This window comes from Oreochromis niloticus, linkage group LG14 (assembly GCF_001858045.2).
Source record: "Oreochromis niloticus isolate F11D_XX linkage group LG14, O_niloticus_UMD_NMBU, whole genome shotgun sequence".
In the NCBI taxonomy this organism is placed as follows: Eukaryota; Metazoa; Chordata; class Actinopteri; order Cichliformes; family Cichlidae; genus Oreochromis; species Oreochromis niloticus.
The window spans coordinates 12272432-12287625 of NC_031979.2; the positions used below are offsets into that span (position 1 = coordinate 12272432).

Consider the following 15194-nt stretch of genomic DNA (forward strand, 5'->3'; position numbering starts at 1 on the left):
ATACCTTCTCTCTGAATCAGCCAGTGATCGTTTATACCTCGTGGCAGTTTCTGAGGGCACGTTGCTGCTTTAGCCAAACAAAATGCACTGCTTAGCGGAATTCCTTAATTCATATCAGAAGCGCAGGCTCCAAGAGACACAAGCCGCATATAAACTCGAATATTAAGTTAATAATCCATCTACTCGATGAGCAACCACAGTTTTGGCTGCGTGCGCTAAGCTTCAATCTGTCAGTGAAACCATGCAATAAGGCTGAAATCCACTTCAGGTCTGTCCTCTCACATCAAAGTGCCGAGTGTTTGCACGGGGATCAAATAGAGCAGCGAGAGGGCAACAACAGCGATTCGGCGGAAGGATTAAAACAGCCATTAATTAAATATATTCCTCTGATGATGCAAACATTAATACTTGCCACGGTTTGTCACTCTATTCATCAGCAATTCTCTTTGAGGATTATTGTCGGGGACGCCTCTGGGATGTAGCCTGCGCTTTGGAAGACAACACACGCGGCAGCAGTCCTGCTGTAAAAAAAATAAAAATCCCTGAATAAGAAAAGCTACGAAATCTATTCAAACAATCATTTGTGGCCACCGAAACTTATTAAATGCTGCTGAAACTGTTAAACGGTCATCAAAACAACAAGAAGGCAAGAAAGTTGAGGATGAGTTCCACAAATTTATTATCCTTCAAAAGGCCAGAACCAGAGGTCTTAGAAAAGGCACTTGATTTCCCACGACCTTTTTAATAAATGTATCTAAACAACAAATCCTGTAAGAGCCAAGGTGAACTTTAAATTAAATATATTTACAATAAATAACACATTTATACAGATTTAAACAGGTAATCATGCCACTATCAGGGAGGAGAATACGCTAATATTTCCCAACATACCTCCCCTACGAGTCTCTTTTTTTCCTCTCTTGGCAACACCGGCATGTCAACTGCACAGAACACTATGAACAGGAAACATATGGATAGCAATACTGAACATTTTTCCCTTTATGCACTGAATACTGTTTATAGTTTCTCATGGTGTAGCTTTGTGTCCCTTGGCAGCAGCACAGAAGTAAGTGACAGTTCAATTCAATGCCTCATCTTCATATTAAGTCTTTTAGCAGCTCCTTACACAGGGCAAAGGTGTGTGTGTGTGTGTGTGTGTGTGCTCAATCTCAGACGTGTGTGGGGTTGTCTGAGTGCAGGTCAGTCTTGGCCATGTGCAGAACCACAGCAGGAGATTTGTAGTGGCAGTGTGTGCTGCCGCAGCTGACACCGCTGCAGGGTTTCCTACTACTAGTCCTGTCTGCCAGCTTCCTGCTGCACAGGCCCTGCCAGGTCTGCAGGGTCTTGGAGCTCCAAACCCACACCCCGCTGGTGATACCGACCACCAGCGACATGAAGATCTTCAGCATGAACACGGCCACTGTGGGCACGGACGTCTGGAGCGAGCAGTCGCTGCCGGGTCCGTTAAAAGATCCGCACTTCATCTGCAGACCCCTCAGCTTCCAGTAGTCCATGTTGAGCCTCTCGTAGAAGTAGCAGACTATGACGCAGGTGGCCGGCACGGTGTAGAGGATAGAGTAGATGCCGATTTTCACCATGAGCTTCTCCAGCTTCTCCGTGTTGGTGCCCTCGGTTTTCATCACTTTCCGGATGTGGAAGAGCGCCACGAAGCCCGTGAGAATAAAAGAGGTGCCGATGATGAGGTAACATGACAGAGGGATCAGGACGAAGCCTGTGAGGGCGCCCGAGTCCATGCTTCCTACGTAGCACAGCCCCGTCAGCTCGTCTCCAGCCACCTTCCTCATAGTGAGGATGACGATAGTTTTGAGAGCAGGGATGCCCCAAGCAGCCATGTGGAAGTAGTTGCTGTGAGCTTCGATAGCCTCGTGGCCCCACTTCTTCCCTGCAGCCAGGAACCAGGTGAGAGTGAGGATGACCCACCAGATAGATGAGGCCATGCCAAAGTAGTAGAGGATGAGGAAGACGATGGTGCAGCCGGTGGACTCCAGCCCCTCCTGGATGATGTAGAGCTCACCGTGCTCACGGTCGCAAGCGATGTTCTCGGGCCCGGCCACTGAGCGGATGATGAAGGCCACAGAGTACACGTTGTAACACATGGACAGGAAGATAATGGGCCGCTCTGGGTACTGGAAGCGGTGAGGCTCCAGGAGGAACGTCAGGACGGTGAAAGCGGTGGAGACGAAGCACAGGATGGACCACACGGTCATCCAAATGAAAGCAAAGTCTTTGTCCTGCCTGGACCAGAAGACATCAACAGCAGGGGAACAGCGTGGAGCGCAAGACTGGCTCTTCTCCACAAACTGGAACTTGTCTGGGTTCTCGCAAGAACCCACGCTGCCCGGAGAGCGGTTGTTGCCCGTGCCCGGCTGCCTGGGGCGAGAGGGCACTGGAAGCATGCCCTCCCCTTTCTTCCCCTCCGTCCTGGTTTCGTTCTCCGGGGCCTCCATGCACAGAGCGTTGGGGTCATTCCTGGTGGGCAGCTTTTCGCAATTAAGCGACTCCGGCCAGGTGTAGCTGAACTTCTTCATGACGGGGGCACACTTCTCCTTGGCCTGCTCGCACATGGGTCTGCATGCGGGGATGGAGGTGGACACTTTGTCCGTGCACATGGGGGCGAAGAGGGAGCAGAGGAAGAAGCGGAGGTGCACATGACAGCCGTAATGCACCAGGGGGGCAAACTCTTGCAGTTTGATGGCAGCCTCCTTCTGGTCGTCGTGGGCCATGAAGTTGGGCATCCGGGTCAGGTTGTAGCCGATCCCCTGGCACATGGGGATCGTGATGAGCTCGCACTTGGCCGGTCTGCCACGCTCCAGGTCGTAGGAGCCAATCTCAAAGCTGGAGCCCGAAATCACCAGCAGACACCACAAAAAAATCACCACCTTCAGCGGACAGCCGTCCATACTCATTGTTTCGGCCAAAAAGAAAAAAAAAAGGGGAAAAAAGGGGTCTCTGTCTTTCAGAAGACACACGGGGTCGGGTAGAGAGGATCCCCGCTATTTCCCCATGTCGAGGGCAGGTCGAAATTCAGCCAGCTCTCCGTTAGAAAACCTCCCCAGCTGCACTCGGAGCGGCTCGCTGTTATTATTTAGTCCTGAATTAAAGCGGTTACTCCCACAGTCTGCAGAGATAAAGGTCCGTGACTAAAACGTGACAGTCGGAAACTTCGATACACGATTGAGGAACGAAAACAAAAACAAAAATCGTAAAATCAAACGCCGGGGAGCTGAGCGTAAATCCTCAAAGTGGACCGAGCGAAGAGGAAAAGAGAGGCAGCGATCACAGCGGCTGTTTGAGCTGCTGTGAGGCTGTTTGTCGGCTCCGGCTCTTCCTCCTCCGCTTTCAGGCTCGACACTGAAGTTTGAAAGCCGCTCAGTGGGACTTCACTGAGGGAGAGACGGAGAAGAGGAGGAGGAGGAGGAGGGTGGGCGCTCCGTGACGCTCACATTTCAGCCCGAGCACTACACAAGGAAAATTATCAGACAGATGCTGGAGGATGGTCAAATACCTCTGACATTTCTGCCCTGAATAGTATGCCTACCCTTTCGGGCGCTTTGCCTGGAGGGAGGGGGGAAGCTGCAATGCCACGACGAATATAGTCGTTTGCACACTCGAGTAAAACAAAAAATTATCGATGTGACAGAAAAGCTGCTGCGCTTATTTTGCAGCTTTTCACATTAAACACGACGTAGGTTAAAAGGGCAAAAAATCTCACTCAGGAACAGCTATAATAATAAAAACTTACATGCAGGGATTCATCTCTGCATATCAACAGCGACTTTTTAATTTCAGTAAGTAATGAGGATACCATGGATTTCTTTATTTTTTATTTTTTTGTAGGAGGATATTCTACATGTTTGCTGTGTGAAAATACATAAAAGGTATTCATGCACTCGGTTATTCCTTAGTAAAATGCCAAGTAAACCTGCAGAGGCCCCCTTACCTGGGACTAGAAGTGCTGCTGTGTTGCCAGGCTTGTAGATTAATTAAATGCACCATTTAACACAGAGCAAAAGGGGTGCCAGATAGTTCTGTGCCATTCTGCAAATGTTGGTATTGATCGATACCAAATTAATACAGGGCCAATATTTCCGATACCAGTATCGATACTTTTAACTTCAAAAGCCAGCTTATGCAGGGTATATGAAGAATATGAATATGAAGAGCAGTGCGTCATGACGTATGAGATCAATTTGAAAATTCTGACCATATTTTAATAACCACCAAATCACACCTTTTAGCTTTTCATGTATTTTGACACTTTTTTGGAGACCCTGAATTTTAATCTGCTTGTAAATAAGAAACCGACAGCCAACACGAAAAAGTTCATACATTTTTCATAGCGCATGTTTGGGGTATTTTTTTCACTCCCAAACTCAACAAAATTCATTGGCCTACATAGTGAGGATCAGATGGTATCGATACTAGTGATATTTGGATAGATCCGCCCACGTCTAGTGCCAGGCTTAGACAAAGGCAGTTTCAGGATTTGGTAAAAGCTAAGGTCTGTTAGCACATGTTACACATGTCTTTTCTAAAGGTATCATGTTTACAGCAGATACTTTTAAGCAGTTTGTTAGTATTAAATATTAGTTACAAACTAGTATTCCAATGAGGACGTGAAGTCATATAAAATGCAGACCATACAATCAGATATGAAAACAAAGGGAGCTGGAATGGTGGTTATATGTTAATAAGTAATTTTGAGGACTCCATAAAAATGACATATGTGAGGCAGGAACGTTCCCCCTCTGGATCCCTAATAAGGAACCTGCTACTACTGCTCCTTAGAGTTTATTTTTCTCCAGCGGAGTTGTAGAAAATAACCCGCTCCTATGGTAAAGTGATAGTCCCAGTGGCGTTTCACTGTTGCTGACTCACAAATTACTCTGTCACCATTTCTGCTAATGTGTTCATGCAATATAATGTGAAACTTTATTAAGCTCTGCGGGCCAGTTTCTATAAAAGCAAAGCAGTTCTGCAGCTGTTTTTTCCCCCTTTTTTTGCTGCCTTGCTAAAAGATACTTCAGAAGAGGCAGGTGCTTGTATGCAGACCAGTTGAAGGATCTAAAAACACAAGACCCATGCATACCCAGAATACATAAACAGGATGATTTCACGGGCATGATGAGACGAGACAAAGCGGTGCACAGAATCAGGCATAACAGGCAATAAATGAATGCAGTGGCGATTGTGCAGAGCAGGCTATTGTTTCCATCTAGTGGCTGAATGGGAAGAGCCTGCAGCTCCACAGCTGTCGCTCTGAGCATTTGATCTTTTCTCAAACAGGGCTGGAACTCAAGGATTTTGGCCCCTCGCCCTGCGGGACTGAATGGGTTGTCAACTGCATACTGTCTCTATTAGCCCCTGTGTTAAAAGTCTGTCTGCTGCAGCGAGATGCGTACATGCCTCGTCCTGCCCCTTTCTGAAGGGTTAACATTTAGGCCACTGCACAGCAGGTTAAATATATAGAAAAATAAGAAAGATGCCGCGGACGTTCATGGAGGGTTCTTATTTGCTTCAGTAGAGCTGATAAGAGTTATATGAAATACCACTCCCATATCTAATGTTAAATAAAGGGTTACCACCAGCAGCAGCAGCTGGTAGCTTTGCAGCATGATAAAATAAAAAACTTTTTTTTTGCTTGAGCTATATAAAAACTGAAAAGCAAACCATGCTTGGTTAGGCCAAAACAAAATCTGCAGCTGCTAGCTTTGCTTAAAACTCAAATGTGCAGCTCTGATTTCAGTAGTTAAAATGTTTTAAAATCATAACCAAGAGGCAAACTCATAGGCTGAAAAATGAAGACAACCTAGAAGCACCAAAAAATGCCATTTATTCAAAATATGTAGAGTGCACCCATACAATTTACTAATGCAGGATCGTTTACAAGCTGAGCTTAAGCCACTGCAGATCAGAAGAATATCATCTTTGATGTAAACAATAAACCAGAATGTCAGTGAGTTAGCAGCTCATCCAGCCCACGATCCGTCACAGTTCACCAGCCAGGGGCTACGGATGAAAATTAGCTTATGGGTCTAAACCTGGCATTGTTACACGATGAATTAAAGTGCTCATGTGAATTGATATGCATTGCCCCTTTCAGATAAACATAAATATAAACACAAGGTAATGTATTTCATGAGATGCAGGAAGAAAATGATGAGTTTTCTTGTCATCGGGTGGCTGTATTGCACAGAATAATTAGACTTAAACTCCTTTGAGAAGTTGAGGAGAGACAAAAAAAAAGTCATATCTAAGACAGAATAACTTCATTCACCACCAAATCAAAGTGTCTGAGTTCAAGCGTATTTAGGAATTTTTATAGTATTATATATTTCCACAGTGTCCATAAATCATCTGCTATAATTAACCTCTCTTTAACCTGTAGTTTTTCAACTCCTGATGATCTGGTTTCTTATTATAATACCAACCATCAAAACCTTAATACATTCGCTCCACTCAAACTCAGATCTGTCTTCTTTTCTCACTCAGCACCTCGATTTACATCCAAAGCTAAGGGGCACCAACTGGAACGCCTCTTTAAGAAAACCGGACTAACCATACACAAAGAAATGTATAATCACATTTTGTTTTACAAGAACTGTATTGCCTCAGCCAAATCTGCATAATATTCTGGTTTAATCTGTTCTAGCGCATGTAACCCTAAGTTTCTTTCCTTGTTTGACAACATTACTTGGCCTCCAGACTCTTTTCCTTCTCATATGTATGTGCTGAATTTTGTAAATCTCTCATGTCCTTCTTCACAATCAAAATTTCTAATATTCACCAGAAACCTAATTCTGCAGGAGCTGAAGTCTTTGAAGCTGACTCCCTGCTCCACTCTTTGTTTACCAGTCATCATTTTCAAGTTCCACTCTCCCCTCAGTATCTGATGTATCAATAATGGTTCAAAAGTCTAAATTAAAGCCTATCTTACCTCACTGCCCCCCTTATTACCACCATTATTCACTCTTCCCTCAGTACTGACATTATTGAAAACTGCTTCCGTTAATCCAATTGTTAAAAACTTGGTACAGAGCTCCATAATTTCAATAACCTTTGACCACTTCACAGCACAGAAACAGCATTATTAAAAATCACCAACAACCTCCCGATGGCAGCTGACACCGGTTCTCTCACCATCCTCATCCTTCTTGATCTGAGCTATCCTTCTGAAAAGACTTGCATCCATCGGTATTAGTCATAACCCCCTTGCCTGGTTCACCTCATATCTCTTGGATCACACTCAGTTCATTTTCTGTTTCTGCTGGTGTGCCCCAGGGTTCAGTATTGGGGCCTCTTTTATTCATTATTTACATGCTTCCACTCAGTCACATATTTCGGAAATACAATATTAATTTTCACCGTTATGTGGACGATACTCACTTGTATATTTCTTCCAAACCCAATTTCACCCTTCCACCCATCTCCCTCTGTGACTGTCTCATGGAGGTTAAATGATGGTTCTCCTTCAATTTTCTCAAACTCAATATTAATAAAACTGAATTTCTACTTTCACTCTACTTGTACAGCTTTCACTCTAACCACATCCCACGCATTTTCCATTAATATTGACAAACTCTCCATCCTTTCCTCCCCTCAGGCTAAGATTTTGGGTGTCATCCTCAACATTTCTTTATCATTTCAGTCTCTTATTAATCACATCACCCGATCCGCCTACTTCCACTTATGCAACACCAATCGCCTCGTCCTTTCCACACCCCCCATGCTGTAGCTATACTTCTCACTTCTTGGATTGATTATTGTAATTCTCTTCTCTTTGGTCTCCTAACAAGTCCCTTCACAAACTCCTCCAGAATTCTGCAGCCTGGATCATAACTCGCACCCCTGTTCTTCAGCAGCTTCACTGGCTACCTGTAGATTCTAAAATCACTTTCAAAATCTTGTTTCTCACTTTCAAATGCATCCATAACCTCACCCCCCCACATTATTTACTCCACATTACTACTCCCTCTCGTTCTAGGTCACCTTATTGTTCCCACCTCTGATCCGCATGCTTCAAAATAACAGTACCACTGCGTGACTTACTGTGGCTTTTATAAATGATCTATAGCTGTAAGTGTTAGATTTATTTCAACTGTTGGAGAGACACAGAGCAGCTGTTTATTGCAGTAAACAAACTATAACCCCCGTCCCCCGAATCATAGCTGTTATACTTTTAAAACGTTTCTCTTGATCCAGCTTTAGAGCTGAAGTACTGCTTCTGTTTTTTCCTGTCTCATGCCTGCTAAGGGAGTGACTTCAGCCCTCTCTGAACAGTAAAGCAAATTTTCCCCAGAGTTTCAAACTATTTCTTTAAGATAACTGCAAAGCCTGATATTTTCATCTTGTCCAGTGAAGTGTGAAAATCTGCAGCTCAAACACTGCACTTTGTAGTATCAGACGTATTTTACCTTTGCTTTATGAAAGGAAATTTACTCCTGCGCTTCTATTTGACAAATCGGGCTAGAAGACGGTTTTATCAGATCTGGCTTCAGGTAGGAAAAAAAGGCTCCGACTTCAAATTAAGCCTGATCGAGCGGGGGAGGAAATGCATTCCAGACTCTGAGATGATATCTTATTGTACGTCAGCACCCAGACCTCGGTGAATCAAAAAGAGAAGCTTTGACTGAAGTTCCATTACCACTCTCCACTTTAACGTTTTTTAAGTTCACACTTCAAAGACAGTGGGTCATCGGAGAGGGCCAGACTGAAGGCTGAGTATGCCCTCTGAAGGCCTCAGTTTATTGTTGGAGAGACTTCTCTCTGTAAGCTAAGCAACACATATCAGGATGCATTAGCAGGTCTATGCAAGGCACAAGGCCTCTCACGGTGGGAGCGCTGGTGGATCACGAGTGTAGCAGTAGCCTGGATGATAGTTACCTGGCCCTCAGTCTGCATCAATCAGGATTGACCTTTTTAAAAAAAATAAGGAGCTGTTCAACATTTTAAACGACACGATTGATGCCGCTCTCATGTATAACTTAGATTAGCAAATACAAACTAGATGTAAGATATTGAACAAATGCGAGCATTACTGTGGGAGTTTTAGAGGAGCTGTTTTTTGATTCATATCGGTTGTTTTTCTGAAATAACCCACATAAGGGTTCCTGAAGTAAAGTGAAAGCTCTTTCAGAGACTGAAAAACTCAAGCTTTTAAGTTTGGGTTCATTCCCTGGTTAGAGCCAGACAAAAGAATAGCAACTACTTGGTCTGGTCCCTTCACATAAGTAATTAAGTAAGTAAAAAAAAAAAAAACACCTTTCAAGACAAGGATCACAAAGTGTTTTATAACAAAAAAAAAAGAGCATAACAAAAGTTAACTAAATGCAAGTTACATAGAAAGCAGTACGCACTGCACTGACTGTTGGTTTGAGCATGAAATAGCCCAAAACTTGTGTTATGCTCTAACCGTAATGTCTCTTTTTTGTTGCACCTGTTCACAGCTTAGTGGCCAGTCGGGGCTGTCCTAAAAACTTCTATTAAGTCTTCAGTTAATCCAAAATGCTGCAGCAAGAGTTCTGACAGGGACTAGAAAGAAAGAACATATTTCTCCAACACGTTGGCTTCTGTTCATTGGCTCCCTGTTAAACCCAGAATAAAATTTAAAATCCTGCTTTGCAAATACAAAGTCTTGAAGAATCAGGCCCCACCTTATCTTAAATAACTCATAGTACTGTATCACCCAGATAGAGCACTTCACTCTCGCACTGCAGGCTTACTTGTTGTTCCTATTTAAAAGTAGAATGGGAGGGAGAGCCTTCAGCTTTCAGGCCCCTCTCTGTGGAACCAGCTTCCACTTTGTATTTGGGAGACAGACACTATGTCTACTTTTAAGACTGCGATCAAAACTTTCCTTTTTGATATAGCATATCATTAGTACTCGATCAGATGACCCTGAATCCTCCCTTAGTTACGCTGCAATACTCCTAGGCTGCTGGGGTCTTCCCATGACACACTGCTCCTTGTTCACACACCTTTTTCACTCTCTCTATGTGTTTATATCCCGCTCTCTATTCAGTCATCTCTGGTTCTGTTCCACAGTGTTTCTTTTGTCATGTTTCCCACCCCTCACCCCCACGTTGCAGCAGATGGCTGCAGGGAGTTTTTCCTTCCCACTGTCGCCAAGTGCTTGCTCTGATTGTTGGGGTTTTCGCTATTTTATTATTGTCTTTATCTTACAATATAAAGTGCCTTCAGGCAAATGAGTATTTAGCCGTTGGCTCTCCAGTTGTCTGTTGCTTTTCCCTGGTGAAAACCAGAAACCTCCAGCAACCACTCGCTAACCTGTCAGGTGAGAAATTTCCTCGTAAGTCCTCATAACATCTTGTCCACGTAGCATCTTGAACACACGGCCTTTGGGTTGGTTTCTAGGCATGTTGGTTTGGGATTTTCTGCTTTAACCAAGGTGCTATCCTAACCGACCATATTTGTAGGCTTTATGCTAGGCTAAGCTAGCTAGCTCTAGCTCTGTGTTTACCAGAAAAGTCCAGAAACTGATATTAATCTACTCATTAAGAAAGTGCATTTCTTAAACTGCCTATTTGGAATGAACCACATCTTTAAATAAAACAATGCTGCAGCTAGCCTGTCTCTCAAAAGGCTGATTAATGGTTTCTGTGACTGTGTGGTCATTTACTATTATATCTCAGGACATCACTGAGCCAGAAATAGCTGCTTTGTGAACGGATGTCGCTTTATTCTTACTACAGAGTGCTATTAATCTTCTCAGCTAACTCCTGGCACAAATAAGCCGAGTGTGATGCAATTTACTGGGTTAATTTGCAAATTAACAAATGGGTCCTCTGAGTTTGGCTGTTGCACCTCCTTGGTATTCCTGCTGCGACTTGCATAAAGAATAAATGGCACTGTGCCGCTGATTAGCTTCGGAGCCACACGGTCTGACCGCAGTGCTGCTGTGTGTCCCGGGCCCTACAATAGGATACTATTGTGCTTTCTTTGTATGTTTTTATTTCTTTTAATCGTGTTATTCCTTCCTGACCTGAACAGGAGACGGGAATAGAGTCGGAATATGTGCAATTGAGTATTTTGATTTGGGCATTTTCTGGCTTGCAGCTGATTTGTTTTAAGAAGGTCAATGCTATTTACTTTGCTATTTGGTGGAAATGGGTATACGCTATTTATACCCCCCTTTGGCTGCTCATAATACTGCCGTATGTCAAGTCTCTGTATGTCTTTGTAATAACAAGCCTCCACAAAGAACCCCCATCTTTTATTTCACGCATTCATCAGGCGATCCGCTGGAGTGTGGGCCTTGTAATTACTACCTCTCACTTATTGGTTATCATATATCAGGCACAAAGCTATAAACAACCTGTGGAGAACAATGGGAGAGCCTTGCCACAGCCCAGCATGACATTACTATCCCAGAGACACGGGCTGTCTGAGATTGTTATGGGTGTAATAAGAGACACCTCACATGTAAAGCAATACATCTGGATGAGTGCGCTGCCTTTGACAGGGAGTATAATGGCAAATTGTTAAGGCTCGGATCGTCTAATTACCTCTTTGTTCACGTTGTGTAGCACTAATCTGAAATTTATGCAGTGTTGAAGGGTAAAGAAAAAGCAGGCGGAGCAAAAGTCAGCATCAGCAGGGGCCGTCTTGTTTTGCAATCACGACTGCAGGGTTTTGACGTCCGCATTCGCCTCTTTTCGAACGCTCCTTTTGAAACAATCATTTGCTGTAATGAGAGGACAGCGTGCACAAAGTGTCTCAGTTTCACTGTTATGCAATTTTATGTAGTGCTATTAGGTGACTGAGTGAATGGGCCTGATTCTTCACCTCAGTCCATCTGCGTTCCTCATCCTCTGCTGTTTTGAAATGAGATAATGTTCTTCACAGCCTGAGGCAGGTAGCATGAATGACGCTGCTGCCATATCCTCTGAATGTCAGCATTATTGGAATTAAATGAGCAGATAGCTGAGCTGCTAAACAATCAAAATGTTGTGATTGTGATCCAAGTTCTCTTGAAATGCATTTACGGAAGCACGTTTTAATAGAAACGCGTCTAAGAGACAACTAAGTCTTACTGTCCACACTTGAAAAATTTCCAGGGCTTTTGAAATGCCAGCGTGGATATTAGAATCACTTGCTTTATGACTGCTCTGTTAATGTAGAAATGTTGAAGTTTTCCATATGCATGCCTTAAATTTCCCTCTCTTTCTTCTTCTTGTGCCTTACAAACAGGCGATCCGTCTCATCCGACAGTAAAAACAGAGCTGCACAGTCACTGCTGCTTCCTGCAGCTGCCATCCTTCCTAAAACTGGCGTTCAACCCTTAAGCAAATAATTTGTTTAAACACTGATTATAGAAACTGTGTTATCTGTCTCGCTACCAGCTGACTACATGCAACACTGTGGCAATGTTGCCAGCTCTTTTTTCAAGGACAGTGGGTACTTGTTGCTAAAAATGTTTCCACAAGTTGGCTCTTATAAATAGGATATATTTTCTACAGTCCCCTGTTTGGAGTAAGAGAAGTGCACTACCCCGAAGAGCCTGAGCAGTTCAAATCATGATAACACCGCTTGGGTTATGACTAGTATGTGACTGGCTTGCCAAACTGAAAGGTTGGGTTTAGACATAAGCTTAACACTGGTTATGTTTAGGTGGGAGCCTTGAGATGCTTAGGTTTGGGTGCAGAGTTGGACGTTGTTCTAGTAGAGATCTTAGTTGACCTTTTCTGTCTAGTTAAAGCTGCCGTGATGCATGGTCATCTGTTCTTTTGTTTTTACTTGTTTTTACATCACTCGCTCTTATTGCTGTTCCTCAGCTTCCATATCAGTCATTTCTATACGCAGGTATCTGCAGAAGAATATTCAGAATCTTAGAGTCATACTGACTTGTCTTGTTTGAGCAGACATATTGATGTCTCTGCTGAAACTCAATCTCAAAATTATCTGCATTATAAGCAAAGACTGGTGGAAAGAACAGGAAGTGTTGAATGTGATATCGTGGCTACAGTGGAAGCTTGCCACTGTCTCCAGAGGCAGACTATCTGACGGGTTCACAGACTGTCTTATCGTCACCTGCCTGCACACCTGTCCCACATTGCTCTGTTTTTATACCAGCCCACCGTCTTGTCAGAAATCCTGCTCTGTCAGTTTGACGGAGTTTGACTGCCTGACTACTTCCTGTTTGGTCTTGTATGCTTTGCTGGCATCTTATCTGTTGTGTCTGACTGCATGCGTCTGTACTTACACTTGCTTTTCTCATGCAAACGGGTGCTCACACTGACAAGTACAGTCATGTAATGAAAGATTTTATAGGACTCTCTGAAGTCCTGTGAAAAACTACATACACCCTTATTATTTCCATAGGAATTATGAGGGTCAGTAGCAGAAGCATCAAATGTGCTTGATAAACTGATCATCAGCAGGTGTGAGCACCTCCTATTGTTTGTTTCCTGTACTTAAAAAAGGCCAGGAGCTACATCTGAGACTCTACAGGCAGTTTCATGACAGTACAATTAGAAAAACAATGAACGAGTATGGCTTATTTGGAAAGGTTTCCAGGAGAAAGCCTCTTCTCTATGAGAAGAACACGCCAGGACAGCTTATTGTTTGCAAAGTTGCATCTGAACAAACCACAAGACTTCTGCAAAAGCGTTCTTTGGATAGATGAGACCTAAGTGGAGATGTTTGATTATGCATAGCACCTCCTTTGTAAAAAACCAAACGCAGTATATCAGCACAAACACCTCATATTTACTCTCAGGACAGCAGAGCAGGGGTGAGTCCATCTGTCTAACAGCTAAAGCTTGACTCAGACTGAATCATGCAACAGGACAATGATCTCAAGCACAGCAGCAAACCTACAACAAAATGTCTGAAAAAGAAAAGAATGAAGGTGTTGCAATGACAAAGTCAAACTTCAGACCTCAACAAGACTAAAATGCTGTGACCTTAAAAGAGCTAAGCATGAAGAAATGTCTGCAAACTTCAAAGAAATGAAGCAACGTTGCAAAGATAAGCAGGCCAAAATTCCTCCACAACATTGGGTCGTGCAGACTTTGTTGTTGTTAAAGGTGGTATTCGCCAAAATATGTTCTCACCAGAGTACCGAATGGCAATCTAACAATGGTCAAAAGGTTTGGTGTGGAACACTTTAGACTTTGCACCATTCTTGGTCACCAGCATGTCTAGTTAATGGAAGGGGGGGACCACCAAACAAAGTTTAGCCAGTAGGAGGAAGATGCTTTTTTAACACAGCTACCAAACGGTTGCATAGTTATCAAACGCTGTTGTGTCAAAGCTTTTTCACTGTAGAAGAATTTAGAATTAACTGTGGCTCTTTTCTAAGCACTTTCTGAGTCTCTAAATTGAGACAAAGTGCATGCAACCTTACGGTCTGTGCATACTGCGTTTGGGATGTCACAGCAACTTAATGAAGCTAATGTAAAGTCATTATGCATAAAAAAAACCCTAATGTGAAATAAAACATAATAAAAGTTGTTGGTTATGCAAAATAAAGTTAGTGTCCTGGGAAATATGGACTAGTCCTGCACAGGCCTCATCTTTTTGTAGCCGTTCGTGTTAACTCCTATCTTCCCATTGCTGGTTTGTGTAGATTTACAAAGGAACTATTACAAAATGTAATTTTTTTAAAAACTCAGGTTTGTTCATTAAAACAAAGCTTTTCGTGACCCAAATGTATTTCTTACTTAGAAATCAGAGAAACGGTTCTACAGCACAATTATAATAGTTATAACAACAGCCAGCTGTGCTTCTGAACCATCCCACCCCAACTTTGACCTGAGTTCAAACCGGCCTCTGTGGGAAGTAAGTTCATAGCAGCTCTGCAGCTGAATCATTAAGAAATATAAAAATAGATGCAAATACAAGAAAATAGACAGCAGCTCTGATTAGCGACCTCAAACATCCCGAAACAATGTCCGAATTAGGGCCTTTTTTCGATGACCATGTAAATATTTAGTTTAAAAAAATATGTTTCAGGCACAGGATGTTTATCCACGCTAGAGACATCACGAAGTCTCTCTCAGACTCAGCAGGACACACACAGCCACCATAAATGAGCCAGCGAGAGCGAAACATTTTTGAGATATTACAAAATAAATTGGGCCTGTATATTCATATGAGAGGGATTTGTGAAAGTATAAACATTGCCCCAAAAGTTTGCATTAGCTAAGAAG

The 15194-nt window shown here is 43.1% G+C and overlaps 1 protein-coding gene and 1 non-coding gene across 2 annotated transcripts; both read right to left on the reverse strand.

Moving 5' to 3' along the window:
- Window positions 1–6: 6 nt before the first annotated feature.
- LOC100694668 (uncharacterized) lies at window positions 7–12323 on the reverse strand. The gene is made up of 3 exons (XR_003213786.1): window positions 11827–12323; window positions 11547–11725; window positions 7–521 (listed from the first exon to the last, which is right to left on the reverse strand). It is a non-coding gene; the product is annotated as an uncharacterized LOC100694668 (transcript).
- fzd9b (frizzled class receptor 9b) lies at window positions 663–3514 on the reverse strand. The gene has a single exon (XM_013269332.3). The coding sequence runs from the start codon at window positions 2925–2927 to the stop codon at window positions 1170–1172; it is 1758 nt and encodes a 585-aa protein (XP_013124786.1). The 5' UTR covers window positions 2928–3514; the 3' UTR covers window positions 663–1169.
- Window positions 12324–15194: the final 2871 nt, after the last annotated feature.